At 45.9% G+C, this 14098-nt stretch overlaps 1 protein-coding gene across 1 annotated transcript in view; it reads right to left on the bottom strand.

Annotated features, from left to right (window-relative positions):
• Positions 1 to 14098, bottom strand: part of Galnt17 (polypeptide N-acetylgalactosaminyltransferase 17) — a 431486-nt gene that overhangs the window by 199842 nt on the left and 217546 nt on the right. Inside the window, exon 4 of the mRNA XM_041648500.1 lies at positions 3244 to 3418. Coding sequence (XP_041504434.1) covers positions 3244 to 3418 — 175 coding nt within the window. The remainder of the gene's footprint in view (positions 1 to 3243; positions 3419 to 14098) is intronic.

Below are 14098 nucleotides of genomic sequence, written 5' to 3'. Positions count from 1 at the left end.
ATGCTTGCATCACAAGACCCCAACCAACCAAACATTTCCCCAGTCCCTCTTTTGCTCTTTACAATTGAAAAACAAAATTAATATTTTAAGTGAGCCTTCAGAGTAATGAGTTTCATTGAGATACTTCCACACAGGCGACGACAATACATTTAACTCTTTCTCTCTGTGTGTGGTGCGTGTGCACGTGTGTATGCAGATGTGCCTGCCTGTGCATCCAAGTGGAGACTAGAGGAGGACGTCAGGTGTCCTGCTCCGTAATTTTCCACCTTAGTAACTCAGAACAGAGTCTGCCAGTGAGCCTAGAGCTAGCCTGGCAGCCAGTGAGCCTCAGCGAACCTCTTGTCTCCACCCATGTCAACGTAGGGGTTATAGGCACACACAGGGCTATCCCTGACCTTTTTTTTCCTTCAGTGACATCAGTGCTGGGGATCTGGATGCACACCCTCAAGCTTACACAGCAAGCACTCTCTCAGGGGACCCATCCCCCATCCCCTTCAAACAGCGTTTCTATAGCCCAGGACCTTTCTCATTTCCTGATCCCCAACTCCACCCTGGAGTGTCCTGGGACCCTACTGTGTGTCCTCTACTCACCTGACAAATCTCAATCCCCCTAATGGGTGGTTTCCACATGTGAGTTGCTCTGCCAAAGAGATGTGGACATAAGTAACAGTGTCAAGGCTGAGGGGAAACTTGGATAGCCGTCTCAAGGGTGGACTGAAGCTCTCCCCTAGCTCAGAGACTCTATAAGTCTGACCGGTTGTCTAGAACTTTCATGACTACGCTGGTGAGGGGGCTCAGTGGGTAAAGACACTTGCCACCAGGCCTAATGACCTGAGATCCATCTCTGGGACCCAGACAGCAGGAGGAGGGAACCAGTTCCTGCAAGGTGTTGTTGGATCTCCACACATGCTCCCTGGCATGTGACTGTGGAGAGTTGAAATGCTGACAGCCCAGAGGCAAATTATCATGGGCTATGTGCTACTGGCTTGCTTCCCCTGGCTTGCTTAGCTACCTTCTTCTATGGCCTATAATCTACTTCTATCCTGGGCATCACCTGTCCAGGGATGGCCCTACAGACATACCCGTAGGCCAATCTGACGGAGGCAACTCCTCAGCTGAAGTTCCTTCTCCCCAGGTGACTCTAGTTTGTGTCAAGTTGATAAAAATTAACCGGCAGAGAATGCATGTGCACACACATGTAAATGTTCATGTGTGCCAGGTAACGGCCTCAACTGTCATTCTTCCATCCCCATCTCTCCTGTTACCGAGGCCTCATAACCAGGCTATGCTAGCTCCTTTCCCAACTTCCCCAGGGCAGTGTGCACGACCAGCCTGGCTTTTTCACCTGGGTTCTAAGGTGCTAACTCAGCTGCTCGCACACCTTACTAACAGCTCTCTCTCTCTCCAGACCCGAATGAAGGTCTCCCTAGATCCCATGACACGGAAGACATTCAAACGGAGCCACAGAAACACCCAATTCAAATGCCACAGGGAGAATAGAGGCATCTTTAGTGTCCTGGACCACTGTGGAGATTTTTTTCACCCAGTAAATGGTGAGACACACTGTCTCTAATGAGAAAACACACAAGGGTTTTAATTCAGAAAGGGACATGGGATCCTTTGGCTGCAGTGTAGAAAGGAAGTCGGCATGGCAAAGGCTGACATCAGAGCCTCGTTAGAATTAGACCACAGAGGAATTAGACTCTGCTGGCCCAAGTTAGATGATACCTTACAGGTAAGATGCCAAATATTGCCAGTTTGGAATGCCTATTGTGTTGACTGACGGGACTGTTTCAGTGTGACAATGGGAAATTCCGAGAGAGGAGCCATCTGAACCAGGCATGCCCCCAGCCTAGACCAGTGTCACAGATACAGTAAGTGGCCAGGTGTGGTGGTGCACCCCTGTCATCCCAGCTCTCAGGAGATGAAGGCAGGAGGCTCACTGTAAATGCAAGGCTAGCCTGGGCTACGGATTGAATTCTAGGCCAGTTAGGGATTACATAGCCAGATGCACCAAAGAATGAATTCAGAGATCCATTGCATTCCTGAGGGTGACTAAGAATGCACCACACCGAGGTAGAGAGGGGGGGCCATCCCAACAGAGTGAGTGTCAGATGGGAGAAGTGGTTAGGAGGTAAAGTGACGGAGGGGAGGTGACTGGTTGACAGGGAGGGGGTAGAGGCCAGTCTCTAGCCAACAGAAGGGATGGGGAGATAGATTAATCGGCAAAGAAATTGCCATGCAAGCATGAGGACCCAAGTTCAATCCTCAGAACACGTGTAAAAAAGCCAGACGTGGTGGCACACACTTTTAATCCCAGCCCAGGGAAGGCAGAGATAGGAGGATCCCTGAGACTCACTGGACAGTCATTTAGCCTACGAGGTGAGATTTATGGCAGTGAGAAACCCTGCTTTGAAAACTAGGGTGGCTAACACCTGGAGAATGACACCCGAGGTTATCTCTGACCTCAACACGCATGCACACGTACACCTGTACACGCATACATAGCTCCCTCTACCCCATACGTAACCCAGACACAGTTGGGTCCTTTGCCAGAGAAGTTAGTACTCTTAGCCACCAAGTCATTTCTCCAGTCCCTATCTGTTGCTACTGTTTTAGAGAAATGACTTATTTTTGAGACAGGGACTCATGTGTCCCAGGCTGGCTTTGAATTTACTAACCATGACAATGATCATGATGGTTAATCCTAACTGTCACCTTGGCAGGATCTAGAACCAAAACAGATGTCTGGGAGGGCATGCCCGTGAAGTAGCTTCTAACTTGGGTTAACTGAAGTGGAGAGACCTACCCTCAGTATAGATGGCATAATCTTATGAGCTGGGGCCCTAGGTTGAATAAAAATGAGAAAGTGAGCTGAGCACCAGTGTCCATCTCTCTCTGCTCCCTGACTGTGGCTGCCTCTCATTCCTGCTGCCGTGGCTTCCCCATCATTATGGACCACACCCTCAAACAGGAGCTAAAGTTGCTTTCTTTTGTAAGTTGCTTTAGCCAGGTATGTTTGGTCACAGAGATGAGAAAAGTAACTCACAGACTAATAATAACAATAACAGTGTCTAGAAAGCCAGCCCATGATTCATTTTCTTGCTTTTGAACTTCATCCCAATGGCCTTCTCAGCACGCACCCCTTCTCCTTTCTTCCAGTGGCTCCAGAAGAAACAGGTGAAATGCCCCGCCTCCCAGATTCAGCTCTTGCTACATAATACATTTTGGCTCATGACCTACCAGCCAGCAGTGAATTCCACATGGGCATCGAAAAAGCCAGTGACCTGTCCAGTGGCCACCTTCCAGCCCTCGATGCGTGCTCGGATCAGGCCTTCTCTCTTTTGATTGCGTACCACCTTTACCAGCCCAGGGTAGCGTTTGTGGACATACTCTTCCAAGGGGGCCTTCAGCTCCTCTATAAATGACAAAACACAAGACATGCGTGAATAAATCACCTTAGACCTGCATGCCAAACACTGCGATAGGGCTGGGTAGATATTCAGTAGTTCAGAGTACTAACACCTCAAGGAAACTGCCAGAGTTCAGGTCCCAGCCCCAACACTGGCTGCTCAAAACCACCTGTTCCAGTTCCAGGGGACCTGATGCTCTCTTTTGGCCTCCATAGACATCTGCATACATGTGTTCATATTCCCACACAAATACACAAATATGCATAGCTTAAAAGCATTGAAAATAGATATTATAAAACATCAGGATATTTATGCACCTTTAGAAAGTTTCTTGATTGCAAAAAAAGTTGGCATATGAAGAATTTTAACTCTCTGGCAGTTAGAAAGCTGGAATACATCTCCACATCCTCATCTAAGACGGCTGTGTTGTGACTCATGTAACCGGTTAACACTGACTGTCAATTTGGCAGAATCTAGACTCATTTAGGAAGACATACATCTGGGCACATCTGTGAGGTAACCTCTTAGGTTGGCGGAAGCGGGAAGCCCCATTCTGGACGTGGATGGCACCACATATGGGCTGGGATCCCGGACTGAATGAAAGCAAGAAGGTGAGCTGAGTACCAGCCTCCATCCCTCTCTGCTTCCCGACTGCAGGTGCAATGGGACCAGTTGCCCCACTCTCCCATGCCGTCCTCCCAAGGATGGACTGTGCACCCTCAAACCGTGAGCCACAATAAACCCTTCCTTCCTCACATCACTTTTATCAGGTATCTTGTCATTGTCGCTAGAAAAGTAACTAATACAGGGTGTAAAGAAAGAAAAGATGTTCCATGGAGAACTCAACATCCTCTTTGCAAGAAGCCAGTCTCTTCATCCCTAGTGCTGAGATTAAAGGTGTGTGCTTTCTGTTTGTTTGCTTGCTTGCTTGTTTAAGACAGAATTTCTCACTGAACCCGGATCTTGCTGATTCAGCTAGACGTGGGGATCCTCCTGCTTCTGCCCCTTCAGCGGTAGGCCAGAGGCATGCACCACTGTACACGGCTCCTTTATGTGGCTTTGCTGTATAGCGCTCTAACAGTTCCTTTCACAGAAACTGTATAGATCCCGTGCACCTTAAGGATACCCGGCAGCTTTTGCCAATTTAAAGGCATGTGTTTTCATGCTGGCCTCTCTGTGTCGTGGGTTTTGTTCCTTAAGGATACAGCTGTTTGACCTCTGGAAGAAGAGAGGATGGGGTGTTCTGATGAACAGGGAGAAGTGAGGAAGAAAAGACAGAGCGTTATGGAAATTCTTGTCAGTCAAGGGCTGGGATGACAGGAGGAGGAGAAAGTCTGTGCATGGTCCCCCCATCCCAACACCAAAATCATCTGTTTAAATGCTAACCCTTCCGCATTCCAGTACGGGCCACGGTGTGTATGCAGAAGTCGGAAGGCAACTTGCAGGAAGGGGCTCTCTCTTCCCAGCATATGGGTCTGAGGAGGGAGCTCAAATGTCACACTGGCTGGCAAAGCTCTGCTATCTGTGAGCCATCTCTTAGCCTCTCACAATGATTCTTACTTCTCTTCTTTTCCTCCACAGTTTAAAGGGATCTGAATGGGGGTTTCAGAACTGGGCAGATAGCCTGAGGAAGCCGTGTCAGAGATGTCAAAAAAAAAAAAATGGCCACAGATGAAAGTGCTTCCGCAAGCCACAGAAAGGAGCTATTTGGATTGGGAGAATTAAGGAAGACAGGGTAAAGATAGGCAGGGGGTAGGGGGTCGTGCACGCACTTATTCCACCACGCATTGACACACAGAGAAATTTATCACTGCAGGGCAGGTGAACTCTTTCACCTGGGCAAAGAATGATAAGCCTACTAGAAAGCAGTTAATAAGGTGGCCTAGAGGAAACCCTGCCCGTGGCAATGGATTAAATACTATTCATTTGAAAATAGCTTCTGAGAAAGAAATGGGCCTGGGGAGATGGCTCGTGCTAAATCACTTGCTGCACAAGCGTGAGGACTTGAGATTGGCTCCCCAGAACCTATTAGAAAGCCAGGCATGGTGGCATGAGCCTGTAATCCCAATAGTAGGTGGGGGAGGGTGGATACTAGAAGATTCCTTGATGGCCAGTCTAGCATCAGGTTTAGTGAGAGACCTTGTTTCAAGGGATTAAAGTGGAGAGAGATTAAGGAAGAAAACACCCAGCATCAACCCTTGACCTCAATACATGCCTACACAGGAGTTTATGTGTGCATATACATGCATATAATACACACACACACACACACACACACACACACACACAAATAAAAAGGACCAGGGGTGCTGCTCAGTGGTAGAGCACTTCCACTCCCAACACTGGAAAAAATAAATTAAGAAAGACTAACACTTGATGTAAGTTTCTTTTTTCCTCAAGACAAACTCAAATAAGAAAACAAAAACCTATTTCTGCAGAGATAAATGTTTACCTTCCAGGACTAGAGGAAATCCAATACTAAATTGGCCAGGTGCCATTTGGGAATCCTTATGTGGCTGAGGGTTTTGATAAACAGTATTTGAGGGAGTTGGGGAGGGGGAGGAGGAAGCAGATGCCACCCATAATCAGAAGGGACGAGCAAAGGGGGGAGCATCTGCTTCTTAGCAATAAAAGCAACAACTGCCATCAGGCTTAGTGTAAACTGGAAATAAGAAGGGTTCAAACTAACAGGGAGGTTGTTATTACGGAATTCTATCCAGACTCCTAATGCTCCTCAGTGTTACGGAATACTCCCTTGGTATTCCCTTGTCTCAAGACCCTGTTCAGGAAAAAGGGCTAACCCAGGAGACTCACTCCACCTACTTTCAAAAGCAATGCAAGAAGCCCTGGGCCACATGGACATGGGCTTGGGAGGTGGCCATTCGGTCAGGGACTGAATGGAGTTCATGGATCCACACTGCACACAACCTCACCTCTCCCCCCTCACGGTCGTTAGGGCTGCTGGCTGAGAATAATCAAACCTCTGATCTCGCAACCTGTGGGTGCATGAAGAATTGGTCTGAGCTTGAGAGTGTTCTAGAGGGTGAATGTGCATGGCTGTCACTGGAAGGTCTAAGTAACAGCCTGAGAAGTTGTGTGCGCGTGCACCTGTGTTTGTGTGTGTGTGTTTGGGTGCGTGTGTGTTTGTCTGTGTCTATGTGAGTATGGGCACAGAACAAAACAAATCTTTAAAATATACAGACTATTTGTTTTTGGAAGTTTCTACTTAATTTTTAAAATATTTGCACTGTAATTGGCTGAAAGTAACCCAAACTGTAGAATGCAAAATTTCAGGTAAGCGGTGGGTGACAACTGTCATGCCCAAATCAGGGTTCTATTACTGTTGCTGCCATCAGCCACCCCCCCCCCCCAATCTGATTACTGACATCACTCCCTGCCGACAGCTGCTGAGATAAGGGACCTGCTGCTCCCTGGGAACGTGTGGGCTGTGGCAGCTGGGACTGAGCGAACAGCGCATATGGCGTGTTCCAATTAGAAAACAGAACAACGGGGGCTGCCTCCAAGCCAGGCATCCTCAGAGTCCGAGTCACCTGGGACCCTGGAAAAATGTAAGTTCCCTGGCTTGTCTTGAAGCTGGTGTAATAGAGCCAGCCTCAGCGGGGTTTGCTGAGGGGTCTTATGCCAACACAGGAAGTTCCAGAAGCACACATAACAAAAAGGTACCATTGGAAACATTTGAACAATGTTCAGGTCAGTAGTCTTAAGCACACCCAAAGTGTCCTAGGAATGTTCGGTCATGTCAACAATAAATCCCAAGTCCTCCAAAGCAGTGGTTCTCAACCTGGGGGTCGCAACCCTTCTGGGGTGGTAGAACGACCCTTTCTCAGGGGTCGCCTAAAACCTTTGGAAATATCAGATATTTACATTGTGATTCTTAATACTAACAAATTACAGTTATGAAGTAGTTATGAAAGTCATGAAAATCATTTTATAGCTGGTGTGTGGGGGCATGGTCACCACAGTGTATCAAAGAGTCGCAGCATTAGGAAGGTTGAGAACCACTGTTCTAAAGACTGTCATTTTCCCCTGCCCCAGCCCCTGGTGACCACTGATATCATTTTCTGCCTCAGAGTTTGCCTCTTGTGTCTGCTAGCCTTGCTCACTCTTAAAGTATTTAAAAGACATTTTTTCTCCCATTGTTGTGGAAGGGAAGAGGTGTGTGTGTGTGTGTGTGTGTGTGTGTGTGTGTGTGTGTGCGCGCGCCATGGCACACGTGTGGGGAGGCCAGAAGGCAGCGGTGTGGAGCTGGTTCTGTTCTTCTACCTGCATACGAGCTCCAGGGTTGCACTCAGGTCACTGGCTTGTGTAACAAGGACCTTCCCTTGCTTAGCTGTCTTCCCATCTCAGTCACTTTTAAAAAGATAATTATTTTTTATCATCTCGAAATATGTGTGTGTGTGCACGTGCATGCGTGTGTTCCAATTTGTGTTAGTTTCATTCTGTTGCAGTAAGAAATCACTCTGACCAAAAGCAACTTAGGGGAGAGAGAATTCGTTTGACTTATACTTCCTATTCCTAGGCTGTCACTGAGGCAAGCCAAGGCAGGAACTTAAGCAGAACCCTGAAAGCAGGACTGCTTGTAATTCCATGCAGCATCACCTCTGACCAGAGAACTCACTCTCAGCCAAGGAAGTACAATAGGAATCACCAGGGATACTCCTTGCTGCATCTGCAACAGGTTCATGCTTGTCTGGCTTTCTTATACAGCCCGGAACAACCTAACCAGGGAATGGTGCCACCCACAGTGGGCTGGGCTCTCCTATATCAATAGAAATCAAGAGAATGTTCCTTCCTGCAACATGCCGATTGCCAATCTCACCCGGACAGTCCCTTAATTAAGGCAGTTCTAGGCAATGTCAAGTTAACAGTTAAAGCTAAGTAAGACACTACCGATCAATTTCTCCATGGTTGATCCTTGCTCCTGGTCAGCTCTCTGCACTCTCCTGGGTCACCAAAAGCTACCACCTATCTGGAAGGATCTAATATAACACTTAGATAAGCTTCCTCCTCCCAATGGGACCTTCCAATGGGAAGTGTTCATTGTGATCCCTACTTAGATCTCAGTGTTCAGGTGGTAGAGGCAGAAGAATCAGGAGTTTGGGGTCATCCTCAGCTATGTGAATTTGGCCTCAAAACAAAATCCCTTCAGGCTGGGTGAGTGGATTGCAGCACTGTGTACCTGCATCTTGTTAGCACCTCATCACTTTCCCAGTATCAGCCTTTGATTGTACCTGCGGTGAGGGGTCCCCGTTCGCCAAGACCAGGGTTCAATGACACTCAGCTCAGAAGACACGGTTTTATCACAGACACTCATCGGGATACTTTACATTTCCTGAGCATCATTTTTTTTCCTGAGATATTTTCATATCTTATGTATGCGCAAATCAGTTACAAAAAAACAGACTTAAAAATCCTAGATTCCCAGGTGTGCAAGGAAAAGATCTTTATGCCTAAAATAACCAGCCCACTAACTATAAAAAATGCAGCCAAACCAGGACCAATGCCTAGCTAATCCTCACAGCCGCCTTGATTGGATTAAGATTTCCTGAGACACATCTTTGGGGTATGTCTGTAGAAATTTCCAGAGGTGAGATGATTAACAGATGGGGTGGGGGAGCCCATCTTTAATGGTAATGGTACCCTACCATGGTTTTGCATGAAGGAGGTAGGGGGCATGAGACTCAGGAGTCACCAGACCCTTCCCCGTTGGTGCTACAGAAGCAGTGAAAACACTGGGAGAGGAGAGGACTAGCTGAGCTGCTGGGAGGAGAACCGTTGGATCGCCAGCAAGCCATGCAAGAGAACTCCGGGGCTTCAGCTTTCCCGAGTCACCATCCCTCTGGGGATGGGCTTGTTGTGATGCAGCTACACCTGCGTCATCCCTGCCCTGTACGTAACCAGTCACCCAATAATAATAACACCTAGAAAACCCAATTAATAACACCAAGAAAACTCATTCATTTACCAATTGGATTTTGGTAGAATCGTTATTTTGGTCTGCTATGTATTCTCTTTCTGGAGTGAATAGATGTATGTGTTGTGTCTGTCTAGGAAAGTCACACACAATGCAGGCTGCTTAAAACGGAAGAAGATGAGAAAAACAAGGCAGGTGAGGGCTGGTGCTCTACTTCCGCAGCTTCCTGCTCCACCCGGATCAGAGTAAGCCACCCCTTGCTCTCTATCACTGGACAGCCTCCCTCCAGCCACCTTGTGGACCACCCAAGCTAAAAGCCCCTCTAGCCACCATGTATCCCCCTCTGTGATAAACCAATAGCAACATTTCTAAATATTATTTTCAAAATTAGGGTTTGGGGGTAATGGAGACGGCTTGCTGGGTGGAGTGCTTACTGTGACAGCCTGAAGAACTGATTTTGATGCCCAGAGCTCATGGGGATCAAAAAGTCAGGCATGAGGCTGGAGAGAGGGCTCAGCGCTTAAGGGCAGGTATAGTTCTTACAGAGGACCAGGGGTTGGTTCCCAGAATACACAAGGCAGCTCGCAAACTACCTGTAATCACAGCTCTGGGAGATACAGCACCTTTCTCTGGACTTCAAGAACACTCACATTCTCGTGTGTACACACACGCACGAGCACACATGCACATGCAAACACACAATTAAAAATAATGGGTTTTGGTATTTTTTAAAGCCAGGTATGCATAGTATCATAGCTTATAATTCTACTTCTAGGGAGGTTGAGACTGGTGGATTGTGTGTTCCAAGCCAGTGGGAGATACCGTCTCAAAAACAAACAAACAAATCAAGGCCAACAATGCCTAAAGAACAGCTAAAGTTGTCCTCTACACCCCTGTATGCGTGATTACACACCTGTACATGTATCCTGACACACAAGAGCTCCTACACACACATACACAAATATACAAATAAATGAAAGAATATTTAAAAATTAGGATTTGTTTTTGTCTTTTAAAATAAATAAATTCAGATTTGTGGGACTGAAATGTATATACTTGGGGAGAGTCCTCTTTATACAAGAAACAAAAGCTCTTATTTTTATACTTTTACAAAAGTATGGGCTGGAGAGATGGCTCCGTGGTTAAAAGTGAACACTGCTCTTGCAGAGGATCCAAGTTTATTTCCATGTCAGGACATTTAGAATCACCTGTACTTCAGTTCCAGGGGATCTGACCCCCCCTTCTGGCCTCCACAGGCACTTATATTCACATATGCACATGTCCCACTCAGACATACACATAATTTAAAAATAAAATAAGATAATTTCTTTATAGAATACATAAACCTATAAGTGGTTGTGAAGTGTATCCCGAACAAGGAGGAGTCAAAACTGTAAGCCTGGTGAGAGGGGCTTTGGAAAGACAGAGTTTCTACCCTGATAACCATTGTTTTTTTTTTTTTAACATCCCAAGCACTTGGCTTGGATGTATCACTAATGAAATATTTATATTCCCAAATTTCTAATGAAGCTGAGTAAAAATGTCAGCTAATCAGGAAAGACTCCAGAATATACCATTCAATGAGATTAGACCCCCTTTCATAATCTAATGAGAAGTCTCACAGACTTTATCAAGCCATGATTCTTTATTTAATGTACCCCAAGACTTTATTGAGGGCCATTGGTGACTATGACTTTACCTATTCCAACTCTTCCTGCCTTCTTGGCAGCTCTGTTTAAGTAAAAGGGTTCTGATCATCACTTTAAAGATAAGGAAGTGGAGGTCCAGAGAGGGTATGTGTCACCCCAGTGACGTAAGATGGGAACTAAACCCCTGCCCATGCATAGTGGAATGTGTCTGTAAGATCAGTACTTGACAAGAGAATTGTGAGTTCAAGGTCAGACTAGGCTACATAATGAGACAAAGTCTCAAAATAAAAATCTAAAAAGAGACAAAGGATATAGTTTAGAAGTAGAAAAATAAATAGAATTCCCCAGTGAGGGGCTGGGATGTAGTTCTGTGGTAGAGCACCTGCCTAGAATCCCCCAGTGAGGGGCTGGGATGTAGTTCTGTGGTAGAGCACCTGCCTAGAATCCCCCAGTGAGGGACTGGGGTGTGGCTCAGTGGTAGAGCACCTGCCTAGAATCCCTCAGTGAGGGGCTGGGGTGTGGCTCAGTGGTAGAACACCTGCCTAGAATCCCCCAGTGAACACCTGCCTAGAATCCCCCAGTGAGGGGCTGGGGCCATGATTCAGCAGTGGTGTTCTTGCCTAGACTCTCCAGAGAGGGTTTGAGGTTGTGGCTCAGTGGTTGATCACCTGCTGAATTGCTCCAGTGATGACCTGGGGTTGTGGCCCAGTTATTGTGCTCTTGCTGATCATGTACAAGGCTCTGTTTCAAGGTCCAGTGGTGTAACAACAGCGATAGAAGTTATCTTCCTTGATGAGAGACGAATGTATAACAGGGTGGCTCATGAATCAGAATCATACCCTTACGAAAGAGCCACAAAAACTAGCTGATCCCTTTTTGTCGTGTAAAGACACAAATACAGACCAGGCCTTCACCAGACACCTGATCTGCTGGTGCCTCGACCTGGGACTTCCTGGGTCTCCAAACCACAAAGACTAAATTCTACACTGCCATTAATTATCCAGTCTCCAGGGTTTTGTCATAGCAGTGCAAAGAGGCTAAGAAAGAGCCAGTAACCTTTCCAAGCTTATGACATTTGTAAGTGATGTATTTGCGCACATCTTACTCCTGTGAAGTTATAAGATTCTGTTCATGGGAACCTTCTGACACCTGTCATAGATTTGTCTTGAGGACACACTCCTTTCAGAGGCTCTGCAGCATATTTGGAGAAATTACCAGTGTGTCCTGTCTTGCTCCCCACCTAGGGATATATGAAGAACAAATGCGACTGAGTGTAAAATACCCGGAAAAATACATGCCCTTTGTCCTAGTTATATTTCTGTTGCTGTCATCAAGAAACCTAGAGGAAGAAAGATTTACTTGAACTCACAATCCAGATTACAGTCTATCATTGCTTCAACTAGCCAGTCACATCATATCCATAGTCAAGAGCAGACAGAAATGCATGCTTGTTTGCCTACCTATGCCAAACTTTATTTCTCTACTCTTTTGCAGTTCAAAAACCCCCTGCCTAGAGAATGGTGCCACCTACTGTGGGCTGGGTCTTCCCAAATCAATTAACAACCAAGACAATCCCCCACATGTATAATATACCATGCATAAAAGGAAATAAGTACAGGTAAATATTGGGTGATAAGGAAGGGCTGAATACATGTGGTGGGCATGTGTATTGAGTCATGAAAGAAGATTAAAATGAATTGTTTTTCTAGTTTTAACTCTGTCATGGATTTTTCATTTTTTGTTTGTTTCTTTTTCTTGGTGGATAACCATAAAAATATAATCGATATTAGAAGTTTCAAATCCAATGTGAAGTCCCAAAGCTTCAGAATGGGAATTCCAACTATATGGAAGTTTTGCTATTGTCATTGTTGTCTTTGAGATGTATAGACTTTGGGTCTTGTCAATTTCATTGTGTGATAGTTTTATATTTGCAAGTTCTTTACAATAAAGTTTTAATAAACATAAGATATTTAAAAAACAAGACTACCCCCCTACAGATATATCCACAGCCCAGCCAGTGTGGACAATCCTTCACTAAGACTCTCCCACAAGTGATTCAAGTTGTAAAAGTTGACAACTAAAGCTAACCACCACAGCACCCCGTTTGGAACCTGAAATCCTGATGGTGAAGAGGGATGGGGTCTGAGGTAGGATCCCCTATGTATGCTATGGATGTTTTATTACCATTGGTTAATAAAGAAGTGGCTTTGGCCTATGGCATGGCAGAATATAGCTAGGTGGGAAAATTAAACTGAATGCAGGGAGAAAGAAGGCTGAGTCAGGTAGATGCCATGTAGCCAAGAAGCAAGATGTGAAGTAACAAACCACAAACCTCGTGGTAAAATATAAAATAATATAAATGGATTAATTTAAGATGTAAGAGCTAGCTAGGAATATGCCTGAGCTGTTGGCCCAACAATGTTGTAATTAATAAAGTTTTGTGTAATTATTCGGGTCTGGGTGGCTGGGAAACAAAAGTGCAGCCTCTATCTACAGGGGTCTCCATCACTCATAGGATGCTGGCCAGGAGTGCAGGTTCATGTTCTGGATTGGAAGTGGCTATTGACCCTTCTGGGTTGCCTTCTGCTGACAGCAGCCAATGCTTCTTGTACTAGTGGCACATAGGCTAATCAAGATGGCTCACGAGTTTGGGGGTATCGAGGGAACACTGTGGGGTTTAGATAACACCACTGTGTTAGTTACTCTTCTCAGATCTATGACCAAGGCCTTACAAGAAGAGGGCTTTATTTTGGCCCACAGTTTAAAAGGATTTATTCTTTCACGGTAGGGAGGGTATGGCAGGAGGAGCATGAGGCTGCCTGTTCACATTGTAGTGGATACAGAAGTAGAGAAAGGGGAACAGTGGGGAGCAATACGTTCAAGTTGGCAATGAAGAGGAACCTCACAATCACCAAACTGGATGAGTCGTGATGTCACAAAAGTCTTGTTTTTATTTTATTTTATTTATTATTATTTATTAAAGATTTCTGTCTCCTCCCCATCACCACCTCCCATTTCCCTCCCCCTCCCCCAATCAACTCCCCCTCCCTCATCAGCCCGAAGAACAGTCAGGGTTCCCTGCCCTGTGGGGAGTCCAAGGA

The sequence above is a fragment of the Microtus oregoni genome, unplaced genomic scaffold (assembly GCF_018167655.1).
Source record: "Microtus oregoni isolate MIOR12 unplaced genomic scaffold, Mior012 000003F_ref0000135, whole genome shotgun sequence".
Lineage (NCBI taxonomy): Eukaryota > Metazoa > Chordata > Mammalia > Rodentia > Cricetidae > Microtus > Microtus oregoni.
This window is presented reverse-complemented; position numbering and strand designations above follow the sequence as displayed.